This window comes from Vigna angularis, chromosome 3 (genome assembly GCF_016808095.1).
Source record: "Vigna angularis cultivar LongXiaoDou No.4 chromosome 3, ASM1680809v1, whole genome shotgun sequence".
Lineage (NCBI taxonomy): Eukaryota > Viridiplantae > Streptophyta > Magnoliopsida > Fabales > Fabaceae > Vigna > Vigna angularis.
Genome location: NC_068972.1, coordinates 734,389 through 756,018, shown reverse-complemented (window position 1 = coordinate 756,018; position 21,630 = coordinate 734,389). Strand labels below are relative to the sequence as shown.

At 33.2% G+C, this 21,630-nt stretch overlaps 3 protein-coding genes across 3 annotated transcripts; 2 read left to right on the top strand and 1 right to left on the bottom strand.

Moving 5' to 3' along the window:
- The first annotated feature begins 831 nt into the window (after nucleotides 1-831).
- On the top strand, nucleotides 832-6,470 carry LOC108325842 (spliceosome-associated protein 130 A). Its single transcript, XM_017558926.2, has 4 exons — nucleotides 832-4,015; nucleotides 4,449-4,940; nucleotides 5,180-5,335; nucleotides 6,027-6,470. The coding sequence occupies exons 1-3, from the start codon at nucleotides 1,001-1,003 to the stop codon at nucleotides 5,315-5,317; spliced, it is 3,645 nt and encodes a 1,214-aa protein (XP_017414415.1). The 5' UTR covers nucleotides 832-1,000; the 3' UTR covers nucleotides 5,318-5,335; nucleotides 6,027-6,470.
- Nucleotides 6,471-7,171: 701 nt separating this feature from the next.
- On the bottom strand, nucleotides 7,172-10,601 carry LOC108325843 (caffeoylshikimate esterase). The gene is made up of 8 exons (XM_017558929.2): nucleotides 10,452-10,601; nucleotides 10,325-10,357; nucleotides 10,059-10,185; nucleotides 9,801-9,947; nucleotides 9,520-9,650; nucleotides 7,914-8,051; nucleotides 7,728-7,826; nucleotides 7,172-7,645 (listed from the first exon to the last, which is right to left on the bottom strand). The coding sequence occupies exons 1-8, from the start codon at nucleotides 10,452-10,454 to the stop codon at nucleotides 7,355-7,357; spliced, it is 969 nt and encodes a 322-aa protein (XP_017414418.1). The 5' UTR covers nucleotides 10,455-10,601; the 3' UTR covers nucleotides 7,172-7,354.
- A 7,075-nt stretch (nucleotides 10,602-17,676) lies between these two features.
- On the top strand, nucleotides 17,677-19,591 carry LOC108324978 (60S ribosomal protein L35). The gene is made up of 4 exons (XM_017557944.2): nucleotides 17,677-17,819; nucleotides 17,890-18,025; nucleotides 18,125-18,281; nucleotides 19,375-19,591. Exons 1-4 carry the CDS (start codon nucleotides 17,816-17,818, stop codon nucleotides 19,447-19,449), a joined length of 372 nt encoding a protein of 123 aa, XP_017413433.1. The 5' UTR covers nucleotides 17,677-17,815; the 3' UTR covers nucleotides 19,450-19,591.
- The last annotated feature ends 2,039 nt before the right edge of the window (nucleotides 19,592-21,630 follow it).

Sequence of the window (21,630 nt, the reverse complement as noted above, 5' to 3'; positions counted from 1 at the left end):
TTAATTCATTATAATTTTAAACTAACTCTAATTCTAAATTAAAAATATCAATATAACATTTATATAAAAATTAGATTTGATTTTAAATTAAAAGTAGACAAAATTATTTAATTTAAAAAAAAATAGAATTAAATTGAACAAAATAATGAATATAAAAATTAAATTAAATATACAGACAAAAATTAAATTGAACTAACAAAACTCAAGAAACTAAATTAATATTTTAATAAAAATATTATAATATGCCAATTTCAAAAAATCATTATATATTATCATCCACAAGTCTAGAATTTAATATTCAACAAGATACATTATACAATAATACCATAGTATGCATCTTAGTCTAAATATTACTTAAAAAAATTATTAATATCATAAAATCTATATTAATTTTTTTCTTATAAACACTAAAAGATCAAATAAATTTGTAGTAGTATTTTCAAATGCGGCATTCGATAAATATGTTGATACAGTCTTACTAATTATTAAATTACTTTCGAAATCTCAATATGAATTCTGATAATCTCACACTTAACATATTTATCATATATTAAGTATAAATAATACTGAAATTTTTTCGAAGTGCTACTTCGATGAGATTAATTTTAGAGTTACAAAATGTTTGTTTGATCTATGACTAAAAACATTAAGGATGATAAACGGATTTTGTATTTCATCAGAGTAGATAAGATTAAAAAAATTAACAATTGTTATCAAGGGGAGCTGAAGAAAATATATACTTTGTTTAAAAAGAAAAATAAAAGAACACTGATTTTATTATATATTTAATTTAATATTTAATAATAGTGTATAAAATGGAAGTGAAGGGGGAAAAGCGTAGCCAAACCCCAAATAGGGTTTTTAGTCCCGCTCTGCTTACTCACACTGATATGATATGATATCGTAACGAGTGTATTCCATCTTCTTCACCAGCGACTCTGTTACTGTGAATGTTCAATTGAAACCAAAACCCTAAATTAAACCCTAACCACTCTATACCATGTATCTCTACAGTCTCACTCTCCAGCGTCCCACCGGCATCATCTGTGCCATCAACGGCAACTTCTCCGGCGGCAAGAGCCAGGAAATCGTCGTCGCCCGAGGCAAGGTCCTTGATCTCCTCCGTCCCGACGACAATGGCCGGATCCAAACCATCCTCTCCGTCGAAATCTTCGGCGCCATTCGCTCTCTCGCTCAGTTCCGCCTCATGGGCGCTCAGAAGGACTACATCGTCGTTGGCTCCGACTCCGGCCGCATCGTAATCCTCGAATATAACAAAGAGAAAAACGTATTCGACAAAGTTCACCAAGAAACCTTCGGAAAATCTGGTTGCCGCCGAATTGTCCCAGGTCAGTACCTCGCCATCGATCCAAAGGGTAGGGCCGTTATGATTGGCGCCTGCGAGAAGCAGAAACTCGTTTATGTTTTGAATAGGGACACTGCTGCTAGGTTAACCATTTCTTCCCCTTTAGAAGCTCATAAATCGCACACTTTAGTTTATTCAATTTGCGGTGTTGACTGTGGCTTTGAGAACCCTATTTTTGCTGCTATTGAATTGGACTACTCTGAGGCCGACCAGGATTCCACTGGTCAGGCTGCTGAAGAGGCTCAGAAGCATTTGACCTTTTATGAGCTTGATCTTGGGCTCAACCATGTTTCGCGGAAGTGGTCCGAGCAGGTTGATAATGGGGCCAATTTGCTTGTTACTGTTCCTGGGGGTGGTGATGGTCCTAGCGGGGTGCTTGTTTGTGCTGAAAATTTTGTCATTTATAAGAATCAGGGTCATCCTGATGTTAGGGCTGTGATTCCGCGGCGAAACGACTTGCCGGCTGAGCGTGGCGTGCTTATTGTCTCGGCTGCCATGCATAAACTGAAGAGCATGTTCTTCTTCCTCCTGCAGACGGAGTATGGGGATATTTTTAAGGTCACATTGGAACACAACAACGACCGTGTATCTGAATTGAAGATTAAATATTTTGATACTATTCCTGTTACTGCTTCGATGTGTGTGCTGAAGTCAGGGTTCTTATTTGCTGCCTCAGAGTTTGGGAACCATGCTTTGTATCAATTTAAGTCTATAGGGGATGAGGATGATGTGGAGGCATCATCTGCCACGCTAATGGAAACCGAGGAAGGTTTTCAGCCTGTGTTTTTCCGGCCCAGGAGGCTGAAAAACCTTGTCAGGATTGACCAGGTTGAGAGTTTAATGCCAATAATGGATATGAAGGTCAGTAATCTCTTTGAAGAGGAAACTCCTCAGATTTTTACTCTCTGTGGACGTGGTCCTAGGTCGTCTTTGAGGATTTTGAGAACTGGTTTAGCGGTTAGTGAGATGGCTGTGTCCAAGCTTCCTGGTATACCAAGTGCTGTTTGGACGGTGAAGAAGAATGTTATTGACGAGTTTGATGCTTACATTGTTGTGTCATTCACAAACGCAACTCTTGTGCTTTCCATTGGTGAGACTGTTGAAGAAGTTAGTGACAGTGGGTTTCTTGACACGACTCCCTCCCTTGCTGTTTCTTTGATAGGAGATGATTCTCTCATGCAGGTTCACCCAAATGGTATTAGGCATATCAGGGAGGATGGCCGTATTAATGAATGGAGAACACCTGGAAAGAGGACAATTTCGAAAGTTGGATCAAACAGGCTTCAGGTTGTTATTGCACTCAGTGGAGGGGAGCTTATATATTTTGAAGTAGATGTAACTGGTCAGTTGATGGAGGTGGAGAAGCATGAAATGTCTGGAGATGTTGCTTGTTTAGACATTGCTCCAGTTCCCGAAGGCAGACAAAGATCTCGATTTCTTGCAGTTGGCTCATATGACAAGACCATCCGCATCTTATCACTGGATCCTGATGATTGTATGCAGGCACTAAGCGTTCAGAGTGTTTCTTCAGCTCCAGAATCTCTACTTTTTCTTGAAGTTCAAGCTTCTGTTGGTGGTGAGGATGGTGCAGATCATCCTGCTAGCCTATTCTTGAATGCTGGGTTACAGAATGGTGTGTTGTTTAGAACTGTGGTGGATATGGTTACAGGTCAGCTTTCTGATTCGCGTTCCAGGTTCTTAGGATTGAGAGCCCCAAAGCTGTTTCTCATCATTGTGAGGGGCAAGCGGGCTATGCTTTGTTTGTCTAGTCGACCCTGGCTTGGTTATATTCACCAAGGACATTTCCTTTTAACACCCCTTTCATATGAAACCCTTGAATATGCTGCTTCATTTTCATCTGACCAGTGTGTAGAAGGTGTAGTTGCTGTTGCTGGCGAGGCCTTGAGAATTTTTACCATAGAAAGGTTAGGAGAAACATTTAATGAAACTGTAATTCCATTAAGGTACACACCAAGGAAATTTGTGCTGCAACCCAAACGAAAACTCCTTGTGATGATTGAGAGTGATCAGGGAGCATTAACTGCAGAAGAGCGTGAAGCTGCTAGGAAACAGTGTTTTGAGGCTGCTCAAGCCGGGGAGAATGGTACTGGAAGTGCAGACCAAATGGAGAATGGTGGTGATGATGAAGATAAAGATGATCCCCTCTCTGACGAACACTATGGCTATCCAAAAACTGAATCAGAGAAATGGGTTTCATGCATCAGAGTTCTTGATCCCAGGACAGGAAATACAACATGTCTTTTGGAGCTTCAGGAGAATGAGGCTGCTTTCAGCATATGCACAGTAAATTTCCATGATAAGGAATATGGAACCCTTTTAGCTGTTGGGACGGCAAAGGGACTTCAATTTTTGCCCAAAAGGACTGTAACTGCAGGATTTATTCATATTTATAGGTTTGTAGAGGATGGAAGATCTCTTGAACTTCTTCACAAAACACAGGTAGAAGGTGTTCCTCTTGCTCTATGTCAGTTTCAAGGAAGATTACTTGCAGGGATAGGACCTGTGCTCAGGTTATATGATTTGGGAAAAAGACGTCTGTTAAGAAAATGTGAGAATAAGCTATTCCCCAACACGATTGTCTCTATTCAGGCATATCGTGATCGAATTTATGTTGGTGATGTTCAAGAGGTATGTTCTATGTTATATCCATATGTAGTTTACGTTCGTACTGGTTTCTCATGTGGAACCATAGAAGGGTTTCTATCACTGCTAATTGGTATCTTAATTTATGCATTAATTACGGTGGATGCATTCACCACAGTTTTAGAATTGTGGTAAATCCATAGCTGTTGAATATCCACATTTGGTGACTTGAGCTTTCTGGTAGCATTTGATTGATATAATTTGATATAACTGATTTGGTTTTTATACAAAACTTCCGTGGGTATTATACTATTTTGGAAAGACTTGACTAAGGCTTTTCTGTTGTGAATTTATTCTATCTTAATTTTGCAAATAGATAGAGTGCTTATTCTTGGATCCAGTGTGCTGCTGCACTACATGTTTCAGTTCACTGAATAAAATCTTCAGTTAATTGTGTTTTTTTCTTTCTTCTCTCCAGTCTTTCCATTACTGCAAGTATAGGCGGGACGAAAACCAACTTTATATATTTTCCGATGATTGTGTTCCAAGGTGGCTTACTGCATCGTACCACATAGATTTTGACACCATGGCAGGCGCAGACAAGTTTGGAAATATCTATTTTGTGCGGCTGCCACAGGATGTTTCAGATGAGATAGAAGAAGATCCTACTGGTGGTAGGATCAAGTGGGAGCAAGGAAAGCTGAATGGAGCTCCCAATAAGGTGGAAGAAATTGTACAGTTTCATGTTGGTGATGTGGTCACATGCTTGCAAAAGGCTTCTCTCATACCAGGTGGTGGAGAGTGCATTGTATTTGGAACAGTTATGGGAAGTGTTGGTGCTCTACATGCCTTTACTTCACGAGATGATGTTGACTTCTTTTCTCATTTGGAGATGCATATGAGACAGGATCACCCACCTTTGTGCGGAAGAGACCACATGGCATATAGATCTTCATATTTTCCCGTTAAGGTATGCCTGATATGCTGTTTATTGCTTCTATGAAATTGTGGAAAAGTGCTATCTGCAATCTGTTGGACTAAGCATCGCCCCTTTCTATATTTTCATTGCTGTTCCTGCTTGACAAAGAGCCATTCATCCTGTCACTATTAAACATGTGCACACCAAAATGTTCTTTTTGTTTTTTGTGCTTTTTTGGACGTAGCATTAATTTTTTTTCAAATTTCTGATAGTCCTGCTTTATTGTGTAGGATGTTATTGATGGGGATCTATGCGAGCAATTCCCAACATTGCCAATGGATTTGCAGAGAAAAATTGCTGATGAATTGGACAGAACCCCTGGAGAGATACTGAAGAAACTCGAGGAAGTGAGAAATAAGATTATTTAAGAAATGGTTGCATGAAAGGTATGATTCCCTAATTTTATCTATTTTGGTCCTGACTGTTCTACCGTTGTTATAATAGATTTATAACCAATACATGAGATGTAATTTTATTTGAGGTGGATAATTCCAACATTGTGACCACTATCAACATGAGGATTTGTCCCCCTTTCTATTCTCATGCAGAAGTTATACTTAAAGAGTTTAGATATCCTTAATAGAGAATGAGGTATTACTGTTAGACATGTTTACAAGCTAATTTCTTTAATGGGATACCCTCCAACCCCTCATCTGGACTATCTCCTTTTAAAGGTAGTCTTGGCCGAGGATTGTTTTCTTTATTTTCTGCTGAATAAAAAATTAAAGGAAAATTCTTCGCTTTAGAGATTTGGATCTTCAATTATGTGGTAGCTAAGGAGAAGTAGACTCCCCCCATCCCACACATTTGGTAGTGGTTAATTAATTAGTTGATAATCATGGACAAGAGGGAAATAGAAGACGCAACATATTTTGTTCCTTAGGTTAGAACCCATGTTATAGGCGTTGTTTAAACAGATGACCTGTGTTCCAATTAAACTACTTCCATCTGTTGCCATGTGGGTCTTGCCTAAGATGATGACAATGATAATTAATCATGAATAATTTTGCAGTTGCTTAGTCACTGAGAGTTTTGATTTGATGAATGTCTTGTACTGTGTTTTGGTGTTGCAAGCAGGTCATGGTGGAAATGTGTTTTTCTAGTAGGTCATTTGCCCGCTGCAGCTAGGTCAAATACTAACAAAGTGAAGTAAGCTCGTGTATCTCATTAATAGGGGAACGGTGATTTCTTGTCCTATTTAATTGGAGGGGGATGAAGGGACCTGGCGATAACTCTACTCTGTATTGGAGTCAAACCCAGAAGCCTCAGTTGGCAATTTATGTTGTAATTAGTCCTAGTTAACTGTTATCACGCTTTGTGGATGTGATAACGTGCCACATCGCTTCATATCTACAACTCACTCAGCAACCCCTCTCTTTTACTCAACTGAGATGTTTGATTTAACTGGATTTGAAATTTAGTGTAGATTATCACTGCTTTACCATTTCAACGAAAAGTTAGTTCTAGTTTTCCAAAATTAAACACTTGCATTTAATGTACCTATCAAAATTCATCATCAAACATTATGCACGAAAGTAATGGTTAGAGATTTTTTATTTATTTATTTAATTGTTGAGAAACTGGGGTGCCCTCATTTGGGGTTTTGTTGAATTTCTGGTGCCTGCTTTTTCAACGTTCTTATTGGGTGTTGGTTATTGTAAAAAATGAAATACGGAGCAGACCTTCCTCTTCAGATCTTGCCAGCACCGTAACTGAAAGATGCATATCTCGTAATGGTTTTTTGCTGATTAGGGTTACGAAAGTTTTTGCGATCTTATACTCTGATAAAGGTGTTTCCGAAATGGAATAGATTAATTTGTGGAGAAATTAATCGATTCCACCACCGACTTTTTATTTTAAAGAAAACATCAATTATATTGTAATTCAATCAAATAGTACTTTGTATAGTATTGATTTTCAGTTTAAATCTAATTGTTGTTTACAAAAATATTCAATAAATGTTGATGTGTTATAAACATAATAATATGGTTAAACATGTGAAATATTTCGTGTATTAAGTTTTGCAATAATTTGTCAAATTCGTAAGTGAAATATAACAGTGATTTTATAAATTTATGAATAAAAATGCATATGCTGATGCAATGAGTACCTAACATACAAACCATAGATTATTTGAAATAATTATTATATAGAGTGGTGACGTTAAGGTAATGAATTCATGTATATAAATGAGTAAAACTTGGTTAGACAAGGACAATAGGTATGTGATAATCTTGAAATAGGAAATTGAGACATTTGTTCCTTTATAAACTGATTTGAAACTGTACACCGGCCCATATACACGACCCTTTGCTCTAACAATTCTGGTGTTCAGGTTCATGTTATGTTGTGCGCTATAACCTTATTCTCTAGGTTTGTTTTGGAAATGAGAGTTGGGGAATTCTCTAGAGATCAGACCTGACCAAATGTTCATGTTCATGTTCATTTTCTCCTTTCAACTCTCTCTCCAATCTTGTATTTCCAAACTGAGATCTCTTCTCGATCCACCCAATAATATCCGAGAATACAATATTCAAGTTTTCCGGTGGCTCTCCATACAGCAGACCATGCCACATTCCTGGGTACAACTTCAGTGTCTTGTCAGAGCTTTCAGCCACTTCATGTAGCTGTTTGCTAATTGCTTTATCCGTCACTTGATCCTCTTCACCGTGTAAAACCAGAAAAGGAAGTGAAACCTAACAAAAAAATTCCACATATTCCATTAATTCAATTCAATTCAATTCAATACGTCTTTCTTATTTACTTCACCAAATTTACCTCATGCAGTCTTCCCTCAATTTCTCTACTGATCCTTAGAAGTTCCGACGCTGTTCTCAATCGAGGCTTTCCTTTATAGCAATATTCGTTCTTTCTGATCTGCAATACAACAATAATGCATCAAAATTTTATCAAAGAAAATAGTCAGCTTCTGCAAGAAAAATAATAATATATCTTATGAAATACCTCTTCTCTGACTTCAGGCACCTTGAAGGCAATATCAATTATGTCTGGGCCTGGGACTATTCTCCACGACGGAGCAACTTTGCTTAATGCATTCAATACCTTAATCACCATTGTGTTTGGTTTCATTTCTTCTGCAATCTGCAATTTATTAACAAATATTCACCTTAATGCATCAACAAAATATATACTACTTTTCTATAAGAGTTTAACCGTATAAGGGATTTATTGCTTTTTATCCAAAATCTTAAGACTATGTCTTAATGGATATTTTATTTTTATATAGTGTTTTATTCTATCTAATGTGGGACCTGATTCACACAATCTCCCCTCAAGGGTGAGTCCCTTCCACGTATACACTCTCCATCCCGATACAACTGTTAAGAGTTGACATCACTCTTTACCTAAAACCTTAAAACTATGGATTAATAAATATTTCATCTTTATATAATGTTCTATTTTCTCATTTGGGATTTGGGACTTATATTCGCATTTGGATTCTCAACCAAATAAATAATATATACAATATAAGTCTATATTCTTTTATATTCTACTATCATTCAATCGAATAATATTCGTATATATTAAATTTATTAACTTTTTTTCATTATAATTATGTTGTGGTTCTTCTTGATTGGGTTTGAAATTTTCAAAACGTGGGTGTATTTTTAAAAACGTAGGCTGCGTATTCTCTGCTTCTGACGCATCATCACAAGAATATAAAACGGTTTAGCTTAAAAATATCTTGAACGATGCGTTACCAAGGAGCTATTCAACGCTTCTAAAAAGTCAAAGACCTTCGATGTCAAATATTAGTATCGGTCAAACGGATCCACTCATTTAATTTTTAAGTTACGAATAAACTCAAATCTAATATATAAGAATATATCTTTTATCTAATATGCATTCTAATAACATAATAAATAAATAATTTTAGATAAAAACAAAACCATATATCTATTTTTCTTGCGATAGATTTTTCCGGTTGCTATAAATCATATAGAACAAGAACGATTGATAGTAAAAGTATTGATGCATTGAATTAACAAAAAGGAAAGATTCTGGCGCCTTATGTAGATAGAGTGACATTCAAATTAATTTACTATCTTTTTCAATCTTTTTCTATCTCTTTCTATCTCTTACGTGATTGTCTCACAAACCATCTCTGTATTTTTTATGTCGATAATTTTGCGTCTCTCTTAAGTTATTATCTGGTAAAAGCAATTTTCTATTATGCCTGTAATATTCTGAGGGAAAGATAAAGAAAAAGATAGCAGTGAATAGATTCCCAGAAAGAAACCATGAGAATAGGTAAATGAGAAGAAAAGAAAAGTGTATGCAAATCGACATTGAATTTCATTGGGTCCAAATTTTCTGGGTACTGAAAATCACAGAACACACCAATGATCAGACGTGTCAACGAAGCCAATGAATGATTATTTGATTAGATAAAATTTTGCACTATTATGTTTGATTAAACTCAATGAATGATTAGATATAGCAGCAAAAAGAACAGTGTAGTTATGAAACGAATCACGTGTGGATTTGGCAGAAGACGTGCTTACAGAATAAGGACAAAAAAAAAAAAAAGTGGAGAAAGGGATCAAACCTTGCACATGGGTGCGACCAAAATGGCCCCATCCCAGAATTGTGGTTCTTTCCTATGCAAAAGAAGTGCCACAGCTCCTCCCATGGATTCACCCATCAAGAACCTCATCTTGTTCTGGTACTCTGCTTTTTCTGCAGTTTCAATAAAAAAAAAAGACAACTTCATTCACAAACATATTCACCAAGCGACAAATCGGCCACGTCATGGGTTGGAAAACACGTTCAAGGAAACAACCTCAGTGGCAGGCAACAATTTGACATTAAAATAGAGAAGAAGCAAACCAGAAATTGTGGAGAAATGTTGGAAACAATCGTCGATGACGCTGTCAAAATCCATAACAAGACCAGGAACCCCTTCTGATTTTCCATGTCCTTCGTAATCAATCCCAAACATCGCAAAACCCGCTTGTGAAAGCCTTATTCCCGTGCCTGCAATCAGAAAAAGTGCAGAAAATTAATACGAACCGAATCAACTTCCATTGTAAATTGGAAAAGTGAAAACGAACGAATAACGTTCAGAGGGTAATCGCGTGATTATACTGTTCATGGTGATGCTGCATTCCATGGCGTAGCCATGGCACATGAAGATCAAAGCTTTCGGACTCCTATTAGCCGGAAGCCATCGGCATGTAAAGAGCTTCAACCCTCGTGAATTCAGTATATGTTCCTTAAAAATATAGAAAAATCAAATATCCACGTTAAGATTTCCTTGAATTTTTGTTTTGAAAAATCTGAGCAAGATCAAGATAAGACAAGATAATAAGACAGACACACACACATATGTGTGTCTCGATGTTGATCGTTACCTCCTCGTATTTGATCGCGTAGGTTTCAGTGGCCTGCAGAAAGAAGAAAAAAGAACAGCAAAAGAAAATCGGTTATGAAGAAAAATATGATATTTATAGATAGAGAGATGGAGAGAAAGAGAGAAACCATGAAGAAAGGTTTTGTTTGGGGTGAGAGAGTCGAAAAGATGAGTGAAGTGAGAGATAGAGAGAGAGATTTTAAGATTAGAGTGCATGAAATTCAGGAAAAGAAACACGTGAGAGTGGGAAAAAGAATGACATGAGTTTCTCCACTTATAGAGGCAGCAAGCCAAAACCAGACAACATCAAATCATAAACCAAACAAACTTTCTCCCTCCTTAGCCTTGCTCCACACACATTTTATTATTAGTTATACTACTTAATTAATAATTAATATCTAACTAATTATCATAATTATTAATTTATTATATTCCAATATCTTCTCCATCAGAATTGCCTTAGTTTTTCAGTTTTTTTTCATCACTCATACAGATTTTTTTCTATAAAAAATTGTGGTTGAATGGATCAAACAGGTAAAGAGAGATGCATATAAATATTTTAGATTATTTTTCTAAATTAATACTGTAATAGACGTGCTTTTTTATTTCCACGTTTTGGTGTTTTCATTAAGCAACTTGGCATTAATTTTGTTGGACTTTTTTTTTGGACGGAGGAGTTTCTTTTGACTCCTTTGTAGATTATATTAATTAATTCCTTAATCATATTTAATTTGTTGACATTAACACAAACATTATTGGTTACATTTGTTTACGAGTTTGTTTGACATAAAAAGGAAAACACTTTTCGAATTACCTAAAACATATATTTTAACTAAATATTCCTTAGAAAAACTTCTTTGTTAACAAACAAACTTTTTATCTCTGAATATTAAAAATATAATATTATGTAATATTTACAATATTTTTTATATAAAGCAATCAAAACTATAAATTTCCATTTTATAGTTATAATTAAATATTCTTGATTATCCAAATAACAACCAAACTCTTCAACGATAACTTTCGTCCGATACATTATCATATTCTTTAAACTTGTGTTTCATTTATTTGAAATATGAAAACACAAACAAATATAAAATTCAATCATAACATTCGTCCTTAATTATTTGAAATTATCATACCCTTTAAACGTAGGGTTAATTTACTCTAAATAATTGAATTGCTCTTTGCATCGTTAAATTATGGTTATCTTTTTATTAAATAAATTTAAGACACTATAAACCGTTTTTAAAGCAACACTGGTGGACACAAAACACAAGGTATAACAGTACGTTGAAAATTGAATGTAAGTGAACTAATATAGTTGAAACAAATGTTTTTTGACTTTATATTTTTTGCTATTTGTTCTCATTATGATTATATATTAGAATTGATATGAATGGGTATTGGAATAATTGAAACTAAAAAAATATTCAGTTGTATCTTCCTTTTTCCAAAAAGGGTTATTTCTAGAAGAAATCCGTAGCCATGGTTGAATTGAAATGGTTCATGTTGTGTTCACATTGAACAAGATGAGCACAGTCACGGTTTGCAATAAAGAAAGAACACGTGAAATTTCCAATTCAAACAAAACCAGCTTCCTCGATTTGATTATTGAATGTGTGAAATATCCTTTTTTTATGCATTTTCAACTTGTTCTACACATGACATTTATTTTAACTTTGAAGGTGAAAGTACTTCTTTCCAAAGTTTTTAAAAATAATTTTTAATTTCTTAACAAAATATATCCCAGATTTGCACCACTGGAATGTGTTTTAAAAAATGATTGAATGAAACACTTATTAATACCTTTGAAATGATTTATGTAAATTTATTAAAATAAACAAAATATTTATCAACAATTATTCTATAAAATCATTTCAAAAGGTTAATTTGTATTGCAAGAACTTAACAATACGAAATTAAGAATAGCAATTTGAGAAATTGTACACATTATACAAAGTTTTTTAAATGGAAGATTGGAAAATTTTGACATTAATGAGTCCTTAAATGTAATATCTCATTTTCAATTTAAAACCTTTTAAGTCATAGGTTTATGGATATTATACTTACATATCGTTTCATTTTACAAGTTTTTATCTAATATAATTTTTTTTAACTTATCTTGAATTTTATGAGTCATTATCAAAATGGTTTAATACCTCTTTTGGTCCTTCAAAGGGGACAAATGTTCAATTGGGTCCTACCTTTTTTTTAGAAGTTCAATGTGATCCCAAATTTTTACAAGTGTGCAATTAAGTCCTTTTTGGAAACGGCGTTAATTTTTTAACGGAGCAGCTGACAGGTGGACTGAAGTTTGCTACGTGGCTGTGTGAGAGTAATACGTGGTTTTCCTAATTCGAAAAATCCTAAATTTGAAAATTAAGAACCTAATTAAAATTAGAATTAAGAGGGAAAACTCCCAATCTGAAAGGATTATGAACCCTAAATTGGAAATCCCAATTTCTTTCTACCCTCTTCTTCTTATGGCTCCTTCGTCACGCTCATGTGAGGGAAAGATATAGTTTTCCCTTCTCTTCTTCTCCTTCGGCGCTGCTCTGCAACCATATGGCAGCTTCCTTTCTCTCACGTTGGGACAACTCGCGACAGCTTTGGGGTGGTCCGCGGTGGCGGAGCTTGTGAGCGACACAGCGGCAGAGGCGCGACACAGCGGCAGAGGCGCGACCCTTGGGGTTTCGATGGTGGTTCGCGCGGTGGATCTCGAGCAACAGGTTTGCGGAGATCAACGAAACTTCGCCGAGGTTGGTCGTTGGATCTCTGGGTTTTGGTTTTTGTTTTTGGTTCTGGTTTTCTACAGGTGGAGGGCTGGCCTCGCGGTATGGTTCGACTTCTTCGACCTGGTTCGTCGGCGGCGAAGGACGGAGCTTCTGGTTTATTCCTTCAGCGGCGATCTTTGGTCTTGGAATGAGGGGAACTCAAGCAAAAAAAAATTCAAGTATACTATGTTTGCTAACAATAGATTCATCTCTGTATGTTTGCGTATGGAATTCGGCTAGCAAATTCTATTCCTTCTAAATAACATGATTCCTGAATGCCGTGATCATTTTGGGTGACAAGAACAAGATGAATGCCACGTATCACCCTCACACAGCCACAAATCACCCTCATACAGCCACGTATCACCCTCACACAGCCATGTATTACCCTCTCACAGCCACGTAGCTAACTTCAGTCCACCCTGTCAGCTACTCTGTTAAAAAATCAACGCCGTTTCCAAAAAGGACTTGATTGCACACTTTTTACAAAATTTGGGACCACATTGAACTTCTAAAAAAAGGTAGGACCCAATTGAACATTTGCCCCCTTTCGAGGGATCAAAAGAGGTATTAAACCTATTAAAATAAACTATTTACTCTGATATAATTGTTAATTTTTACGAGATAAACGCTGGATATATTTAATATTAATGAATTATGAACAAATTTATATAAAAAATTTTGTCACTATTTTTAATTCAAAGTTTTAAGAAAATAAATTTATAATTTTTTTTAACTTGTATATTATTCTTCTTAGTAATTTTTACTTGATATGAAATTTTTAATTAACATCTAACACAAAGAATTTTACAATCATAAAGTATCAACTATAAAGTGGATAATGCATAGTGATTTTTTCTCTTAGTTTTATAAAAAATTCTTAAAGAAAAGTAACACAATTAATGATTAGTTAACAGTATGTTTAACACCGTAAGTTCGTTTTGTTAACACTAAATAAATATAAATAATTATATTTTACATAAACAATTAAAACTAAAATGTATTAAAGAAAATATAGAGGAGAAGTGACACGGTCAGTAAATGATTTCTAAATTAAAAAAAAATGATTTAATAATTTTAATTCAAATGTGTTGAATTTTTTTAACATGTCAAACACGATTTTAAGTTAATTTTTAGTTGTATATACGATTTTAAGCTAATTTTTATATGTATATATTTTAATTCAAAATGTTAGTTTAAAATATTCTTAAGTAAATTATATTTATTAATTTTTTAAATTCAGAGATCAATGTATATTAATATGAAACAAATTTTAGTTTTATGTTTAAATTTAGAGATTATAAATTTATTTAACTCTAAGATAGTTATTTAAATTTATCAATATTGAATTGAAAGATTATTAAGATAATTAAAAGAAGAAGATATATTTTTTAGATAATGTTTGAATGGATGAGGAAGACACGCATGTTGTGATGCTTGTGTGTTCTTTTGTCTGTAGTTTGGTGTGTTGTTTTGTTTAGCCGTAAAAGACGAGAACTTGGAAGCACGACATCATTGCCATATGGATGTTCCATTTCAACTGTAGGCCAAATCCACAATTCAAAACACACTAACTTTTCAAAATATAAAAAATGACAAAAGCAAAAATATCATTACAAAAAGATAAGATTTTTCCCACACCAATCAATTTTTTGCTACATCTCACTCACAATTTTGAATGCATCTAAAGCTCTACTTGCTGGACTACATAAATAGATATTTAATAAAATATCTATAATTAATTTATGTTTTTTTTTAATATGTTATATTTTTCCTATGTTGGAGATCATCTTACAAATGCCATTAGTAAAACACAATATACTATTTATGAGCTTAATTATTTGAGTTGTTTGTAAGCTAGTTTAACTGGTACAAAAGAGATTCATAAGTTATTTATATAATTTATTTTACGATTTTATAAATTAAAGTTACTTTAATCGTCTTATGATTATCTTTGATAAAAAAATCAACGAGTTGAAACTATTTGTTTAGCTACTTAAATTAGTTTATTTACGAGCTTTTAGCTTATAAGCTATGAGTTATAATAGTTAATTTATGAATTTATTTATTAACTTAATTGAGTAGCTTGTAAACTGATTTAATTTAATTGGCAGAAATATGAGATAAATACTTCATAATTGAAGTATATTCTCATAAAAAAAATAGTTTTTTTTTTTGTTGTATTTACATCTATATCATAGGATAAATGTAATCTTTTAAGGATTTTTTTTCCACATCATCTTCCATATAAAACTTTAAAGTTTGATGTTTATAAATTATTTTTTCATGTCACTTAACCTTTTTTTGTTTTTATACAATGTTGAATTTTCAACTTATAATTGAATTTATAACATAACCATACTGGCTCATTTACTATTCTGTATATTAATTATTATTTTTTACGAAAAAAATATACGATATTATTAAATATTTAATGTCAAAATGGTATACATTTGATTTTTTCTAACTTAAAATATCAATAAATAAATTATAATTATATAAATTTGATATTATAAAATGGAATGAAGGTCATTAATTATATAAAAAAGTAAAAATAATCAATGTGAGTGTTAACAAATTAATTATTGAATTAATGAGTAGAGAAGAGTTAATGTAATTTCTTTTATATTACCTAATAAATTAGAAGTGTTTTTATAATTTAAAATGGGATGACTACCTAAAATATAGTTGGATATTGAAATGAGAACGATGTGAATATATACCTAATTTAAAAATCAGATATTATCATACCCATGGCGTTTTACTTGGAAAAAGTTCATACATAATCCATGAAGTCAAATTCATTTATTATCCTTAACTTATACATTAATTGTACAGGCTTTTGATAATAGAATGAGACTGTGTGAGTTTAACTAGTTTTTTTTTTTTTTTTAACTTAACTATATGATCTCAATCTTTTAAATAAAAATTAATTTTCATCTTCATTTCTATTTCTATCTATACTTGATGATATAAGATTTCTGTTTTATCCTTATTTCTATACTCAACGGATGTGAGATTTTATCTCACTTCTTCCTTGTTGAGTAGTATAATCATACATCTTCTGTTTTAAGTATTACTTAAATAATTTTTTATAGAAACAATAATTATGTTAAAGAAAATATTAAATGTTAAAGGATAAACATTTTTTTAGTGTCAAATATAAAAAAAAGTCAAACAATTATAACAAAAAAAAAATATCAAATGTATATCCTGAAATTTTCAAAATACCTATTTTAATAATTTAAAATAGAGATGAATATAAAAATATATTGGATATTATATATATATATATATATATATATATATATATATATATATATAAGTAGATATACAAATAAAAATGATTAATTTAATTGATTTTTGTGAAATATTTTAACAAATATTACTAATATATAAAATTTCCACTATATGAATGATTTAAAAAAATATTCTGTTTATAAAAAACACATATCCTAAAATTATTTTTCACACAATTCATGAATTTAAAGTGAGTAGAGCCACGTTAACTGACTTTAACAATTATGTTTCGGGTATAGGGTTGAAGTCCCTTACTTAAAGCACTTCAAGTTGTTTTGAAAACCGGACGGACTCCTTGGTGGTTCTCCTTCGTTCAAGTTACGTTATTTGTTCTCCTTTATTTTTGTCAAAGTCGTGTGGGAGGATACCTGTCAAAAACACTCTGATACTCAAGTTAGTAATATAAGTGAACGGTTGACACAACAAATAATCATATATTGTGTGCATCCTGATCCTAGAGTCGTACTTGGGACCTTTATTTATACTAGTTGTAATGAACTTTTACCTTTCACTAGTCTAATGACGACCTAATCACATCTTAATCTGCATTATGATTTTAATAAATGATTATTGTTTATAATCTAACCATGTAGTTGGCCTGGTGGTCGATCGGTTAGGCTGGATGGTCGGCCTGGATGATTGACCTGGATGGTCGGCCTAGATGATTGGCTTGGATGGTCGACCTAAATAATCGGCCTGAATGATAGTGTCCAAGAGAACCTAAGGTAGACACCACTAGTGTCTTTCTCTTTTCTCTCTTGTATTTTCCATTATTTCAATGCATAGCATAGACAAAACAAAAGAGTTAGATATTTACAATATATTGATAAATATTCTTTAAGAAAAGTTTTAAGTTCAATTATTATATATTGGGTTAGTTGTCATATTTCTTAAATTGAACAAGTTATCGACACATAAGTCCAAAACAGAAGAAGCAACATGTCAAAGACAGTAGCAAAATGGAATCCAATTTCCCCTTACAGCTAACAGAGTTAAAAGATTAAAAAAGAAAATTGTTGGAATTTAAATTAAAATGAGTAATTTATAATACAATAATACACGCCAATGTTAGTGATATTAAAATTAAAATGAATACTTTTCTATTTAAGGTAAATACATTTAAAAAATCATTTCTGAAATATTATATATTTATAAAATATATTTGGAAATGATTAAATCGGCCCATTCTTTTAAATTTAAATCGGCCCAATCTAGTAAAGTGGGCCTCCCCCTGCGAGTTCCTAGTCCAACCCAAGAAAAACTGCAGGCCCGTTTAAAACCGTATCTGGCCGATCCCGAAACAGCATTCTATATAACTATTAAAAACCCTAATTTGGAGCTTCGTCTCTTTTATTTAGCACTAGGGTTTACAGCATACAGTCGCAGCCGAAGCAGAAGCTCACGGAATTGTAGCGATGGGTAATTTCCAGAAGCATTATTCTCAGTCCATTGTTGGTAATTGATGTGACTGACAGCGTTGTTTTTGCAGCGAGGATTAAGGTTTACGAGCTGAGGCAGAAGACGAAAGCTGAACTCTTGAATCAGCTGAAGGACCTCAAGGCCGAGCTAGCCTTGCTTCGTGTTGCTAAGGTCACCGGAGGTGCCCCTAACAAGCTCTCCAAGATGTAAAATTTCACGTCTTTCTCCGTTGGGTCGTTTGTCATATACTTTTCTATTTTTTGCATGTGAGGTGTTTGTGTTTATGTTTTTTTTTTTAATTGCAGAAAAGTGGTTAGGTTGTCGATTGCCCAGGTTTTGACTGTGATTTCTCAGAAGCAAAAGGCTGCGTTGAGAGATGCCTATAAGAACAAAAAGTACTTGCCCCTTGATCTCCGCCCCAAGAAGACCAGGGCTATTCGCAGGAGGCTTACTAAGCATCAGGTAATGGCATTTGTTCTTCCCTTAATGGAACTACTAACTGTATGTTACCAAAAGTATGTAGACTAATGCGAATGTTTTGTTGTTAGTTTTTAATAAATGGATTGCATTGATTTTGATGATCTTGAATTTGTTCTTTTTTAGTCATGCTCATTCCACTTTTGTGTTTATTAGTGTCTACCTGATATAATTTGAATGCCCGTTTTGTGTAATGCCTTGAATGTCTATGTCTTGAGGTGTTTCTCTCGAGCAATTTCTATCTGTGTTATATTTTTCTAGGACTATTTTTTCCATGGTTGCTTGTGTGCTTAATAATTCTCCTGTATTGCTCAAATTTCAATTATATATCACCAATGGTTTTTTGAACTGTTTTGTCAGAGGTGAAATGTGGAAGAATCCCTTCCTATGCTGTTCGGCAATGGGGGCTGTGTTATTTTGCTTCTCCTCGTTTGAAGCAAATGACCTCTTAGTTATTAGAATGTACACTGGCCGGTTTAAAGTACTGGTTTAATTTTTTATCTAGGCATATTTATACCATCATTTTGTTAGAGAGGAATAGTGTATTGTTGTTGAAGTTTGCCTGTTTGAAATACCCGTGCTAGGATTGTCTGTCTTTCAGAAAGGTTCTTGTATCCCCGATTGAAAGTCAGCGACATCTGTACTTGTCTCCGTCAATCTTTACATGCAATTTTAAGTAATTGGACAATTTGATCTGATTCTGTCCTTTTGCAAATGTTATCTGATATGATATTTGCTCCTGAATTTGTTCTTGAAACAAAATTTTAAAATATAAATTACAAATACTTATGATTTTGAGTTTCATTGATATAATTAGCTTTAGACACGAGGAATTATAACCTTGGTTAGGATTTGTATAAAATCTCACACATAAACATAAGCATCAATAGTCTCTAATTTTATCTATAAAATTTATTGGAGAGAAGTGAAGTTAAGTGCGACTATTAGTTGTTCTTACATTGTAGATTAACATGGTTGTGGGAATACCTTATACCTTTTTCTAAGTGTCTTTCCGCTATATTTGGTGGTGATGGACAACAAGTTTTCTCATGAAATTTCTCGTTTCTTATTCATGCAGGCGTCATTGAAGACTGAGAGGGAGAAGAAGAAAGAGACTTATTTCCCAATGAGGAAGTATGCTATCAAGGTGTAATAGTTGAGCAAATCTTATTGATCAATTTGACTTTTACTTCCTTTAATACTTTACCAGTTTTGATACATCTCACATTTGTAGTTTCATGTTGGAGTTACCATTTGTTATTGCCTATGTTAAAAATCTTCTTGTGTTTTTCGAAGCTACTAGAATTTATGCGCATAGTTTTATAGTTTTCGTTCAAAATTGATGCATTACATTTTTTGACGTTCCTTTTAATCAGCCTTTACATTCACATGCATTTTGAGAAATGTATGCAGAGACCATTTGCATTGACCTCCAAGTGCTCTCCAGTAACTCTCCCGTGCTTTATTTTCAAGAATTTTCTGTCGGTATGATCCAAAAGCAAGTTACAGTTTTGGAGAAAGATGATCGCACATCCCTTATTGCACACTTCAGAAACCCTGTAAATTTAATTTATGTTTTTATAATATTTATACGAGTCTGAATATAATTAACTAATACAAATTAGTCTTCTATAGAACTGAATAATATCGCATGTTATACGCTTTTAATTAGGTAAAAATCACTTTGGAATTTTCAAAGCTTACCTACCAAAGTGATTATTTTTAAGTTTTCGAATAGTATTGAAATACTTTGTGCAATTCCGAAACTACTATACTTGGCGTTTGTTGAAATTGAAATTTACAATTCCATTGTTTAAATGGGTTACACGTAAAGAGCGTCAAAAGATATTTTATACTTGTAAAATAGTTAAAACATTTTAACAAAGTCTATTGAATTTTCGTACAATTTTGCAAAAATTGTAACTTGGTTTGTCAGTTTCTTATTTTCGTATGAGCTAGTAAGATCTGATTGGTAGTAAAATTGAGCATGGTACAAGATATGCTTATACCATGAAGAAATAGTAACAATTGAAAGTGAATGAGGTGTGGTTAATCCTCATGTTTTCTTCTAACTCCACCCAATAGTCAGGCTCATCTCTATTGAACTGTATGTTCTCAATCCAATCTGCCAGTTGTGAAAGTAACTTGCACCGGCTTAGCGTCTCTCTTCTTCATGATTATTGCAATTTCAAAATATTCTTTCTTCTTGTTTCACAGTACAACCCAACCATACACAGATAAAATTTTCCGTATACATTTATATTTATATTTGATACAATCAAATAACTTTGATTATTACACTTGGCTAAAATTTTCTGTTAAATATTTACAGAATGAGAAAATAGAAAAGGTAAAATGAACTGGATTTCTTATATATCAACTTGTTTGTCGAGTTAAAATTAACTCATTTACTTTTCTTATTTAACAAAGTCTTTATTTAACTTACTTAAATTAAAGTACGTAAGTCAATTTAGTTCGTATTAGAAGCTGGAATCTTTTTTCCTCCTACAAAATCTTGTGAAAAAGTTTGTCCAAAACCTTTGTGAAAGTAAACAGTTTTTGTTCAGCACATTGACTTAGTCAAATAAAATTGAAAAATAATAAATAAAATGTTAACTCGTGTAATGAAAGAAGTGGGCCAAAAGTACAGTGGTCCAGGCATGATCACGGTTGATGGGCCGAGGAATCCGAATAAAGAAGTGTACACAAGACCGAAGACATTAAGCCGCAACCACTATTCCTTCCAATTCTCATTTTGTCGTTATTGATGGTCAAACTTGTTTGCATGTGAACTCTATAACCAACTCTCTTCCTGGTCTAACTTATTTACATGTGAACTTCACAAGGAATTCCTTAAATCCCGGTTCTTTATAATATAAAATGATCAAATTTATAGTATAAATTCATATACATTACCTCGTTTCAGTTAATAAAAGTTGTTCTAAAATTAGTAAAATTAAAATATTAGCCTAATTTTTAAGATGGTAATTCATTATATATTTATAGTAAATTATTTAGCTTATTAAGTTTCGATTTGTGACTACTTTCAGTGCTTTCAACTAGAAACAAAATGCTAATGTATCCATTTCAAACCATCAACTTAAAAAAAAGCGACCTTGTTTTCACGTCTCATACTTAGAGAATAGTCCAAGACTACGCCTTAAACAATGTAAGTTGAATACGAGTTTAGTTTTCTTGCCTGGTCACCACATCTATATACTTCAAAAATTAAATTATAAATAACGACCTCTAAATTTCAAACTTGAATAAGAATAGCTTCTGACAATGAAAATTATGAATGGGGACCATATAAATACCAAATCGGGCAGTGTCA

Excerpts from the sequence above, each read along its gene's own strand:
- LOC108324978 (XM_017557944.2), top strand. Across the intron at positions 18,026-18,124 it reads CCTAACAAGCTCTCCAAGAT|AAAAGTGGTTAGGTTGTCGA; the intron begins GTAAAATTTCAC and ends TTTTAATTGCAG. Across the intron at positions 18,282-19,374 it reads GGAGGCTTACTAAGCATCAG|GCGTCATTGAAGACTGAGAG; the intron begins GTAATGGCATTT and ends TTATTCATGCAG.
- LOC108325843 (XM_017558929.2), bottom strand. Across the intron at positions 9,948-10,058 it reads ATGCAGCATCACCATGAACA|GCACGGGAATAAGGCTTTCA; the intron begins GTATAATCACGC and ends TTCTGATTGCAG. Across the intron at positions 7,827-7,913 it reads TGCCTGAAGTCAGAGAAGAG|ATCAGAAAGAACGAATATTG; the intron begins GTATTTCATAAG and ends GTTGTATTGCAG.
- LOC108325842 (XM_017558926.2), top strand. The coding sequence starts at position 1,001 with ATGTATCTCTACAGTCTCACTCTCCAGCGTCCCACCGGCATCATCTGT. Across the intron at positions 4,016-4,448 it reads ATGTTGGTGATGTTCAAGAG|TCTTTCCATTACTGCAAGTA; the intron begins GTATGTTCTATG and ends TCTTCTCTCCAG. Across the intron at positions 4,941-5,179 it reads CTTCATATTTTCCCGTTAAG|GATGTTATTGATGGGGATCT; the intron begins GTATGCCTGATA and ends TTTATTGTGTAG.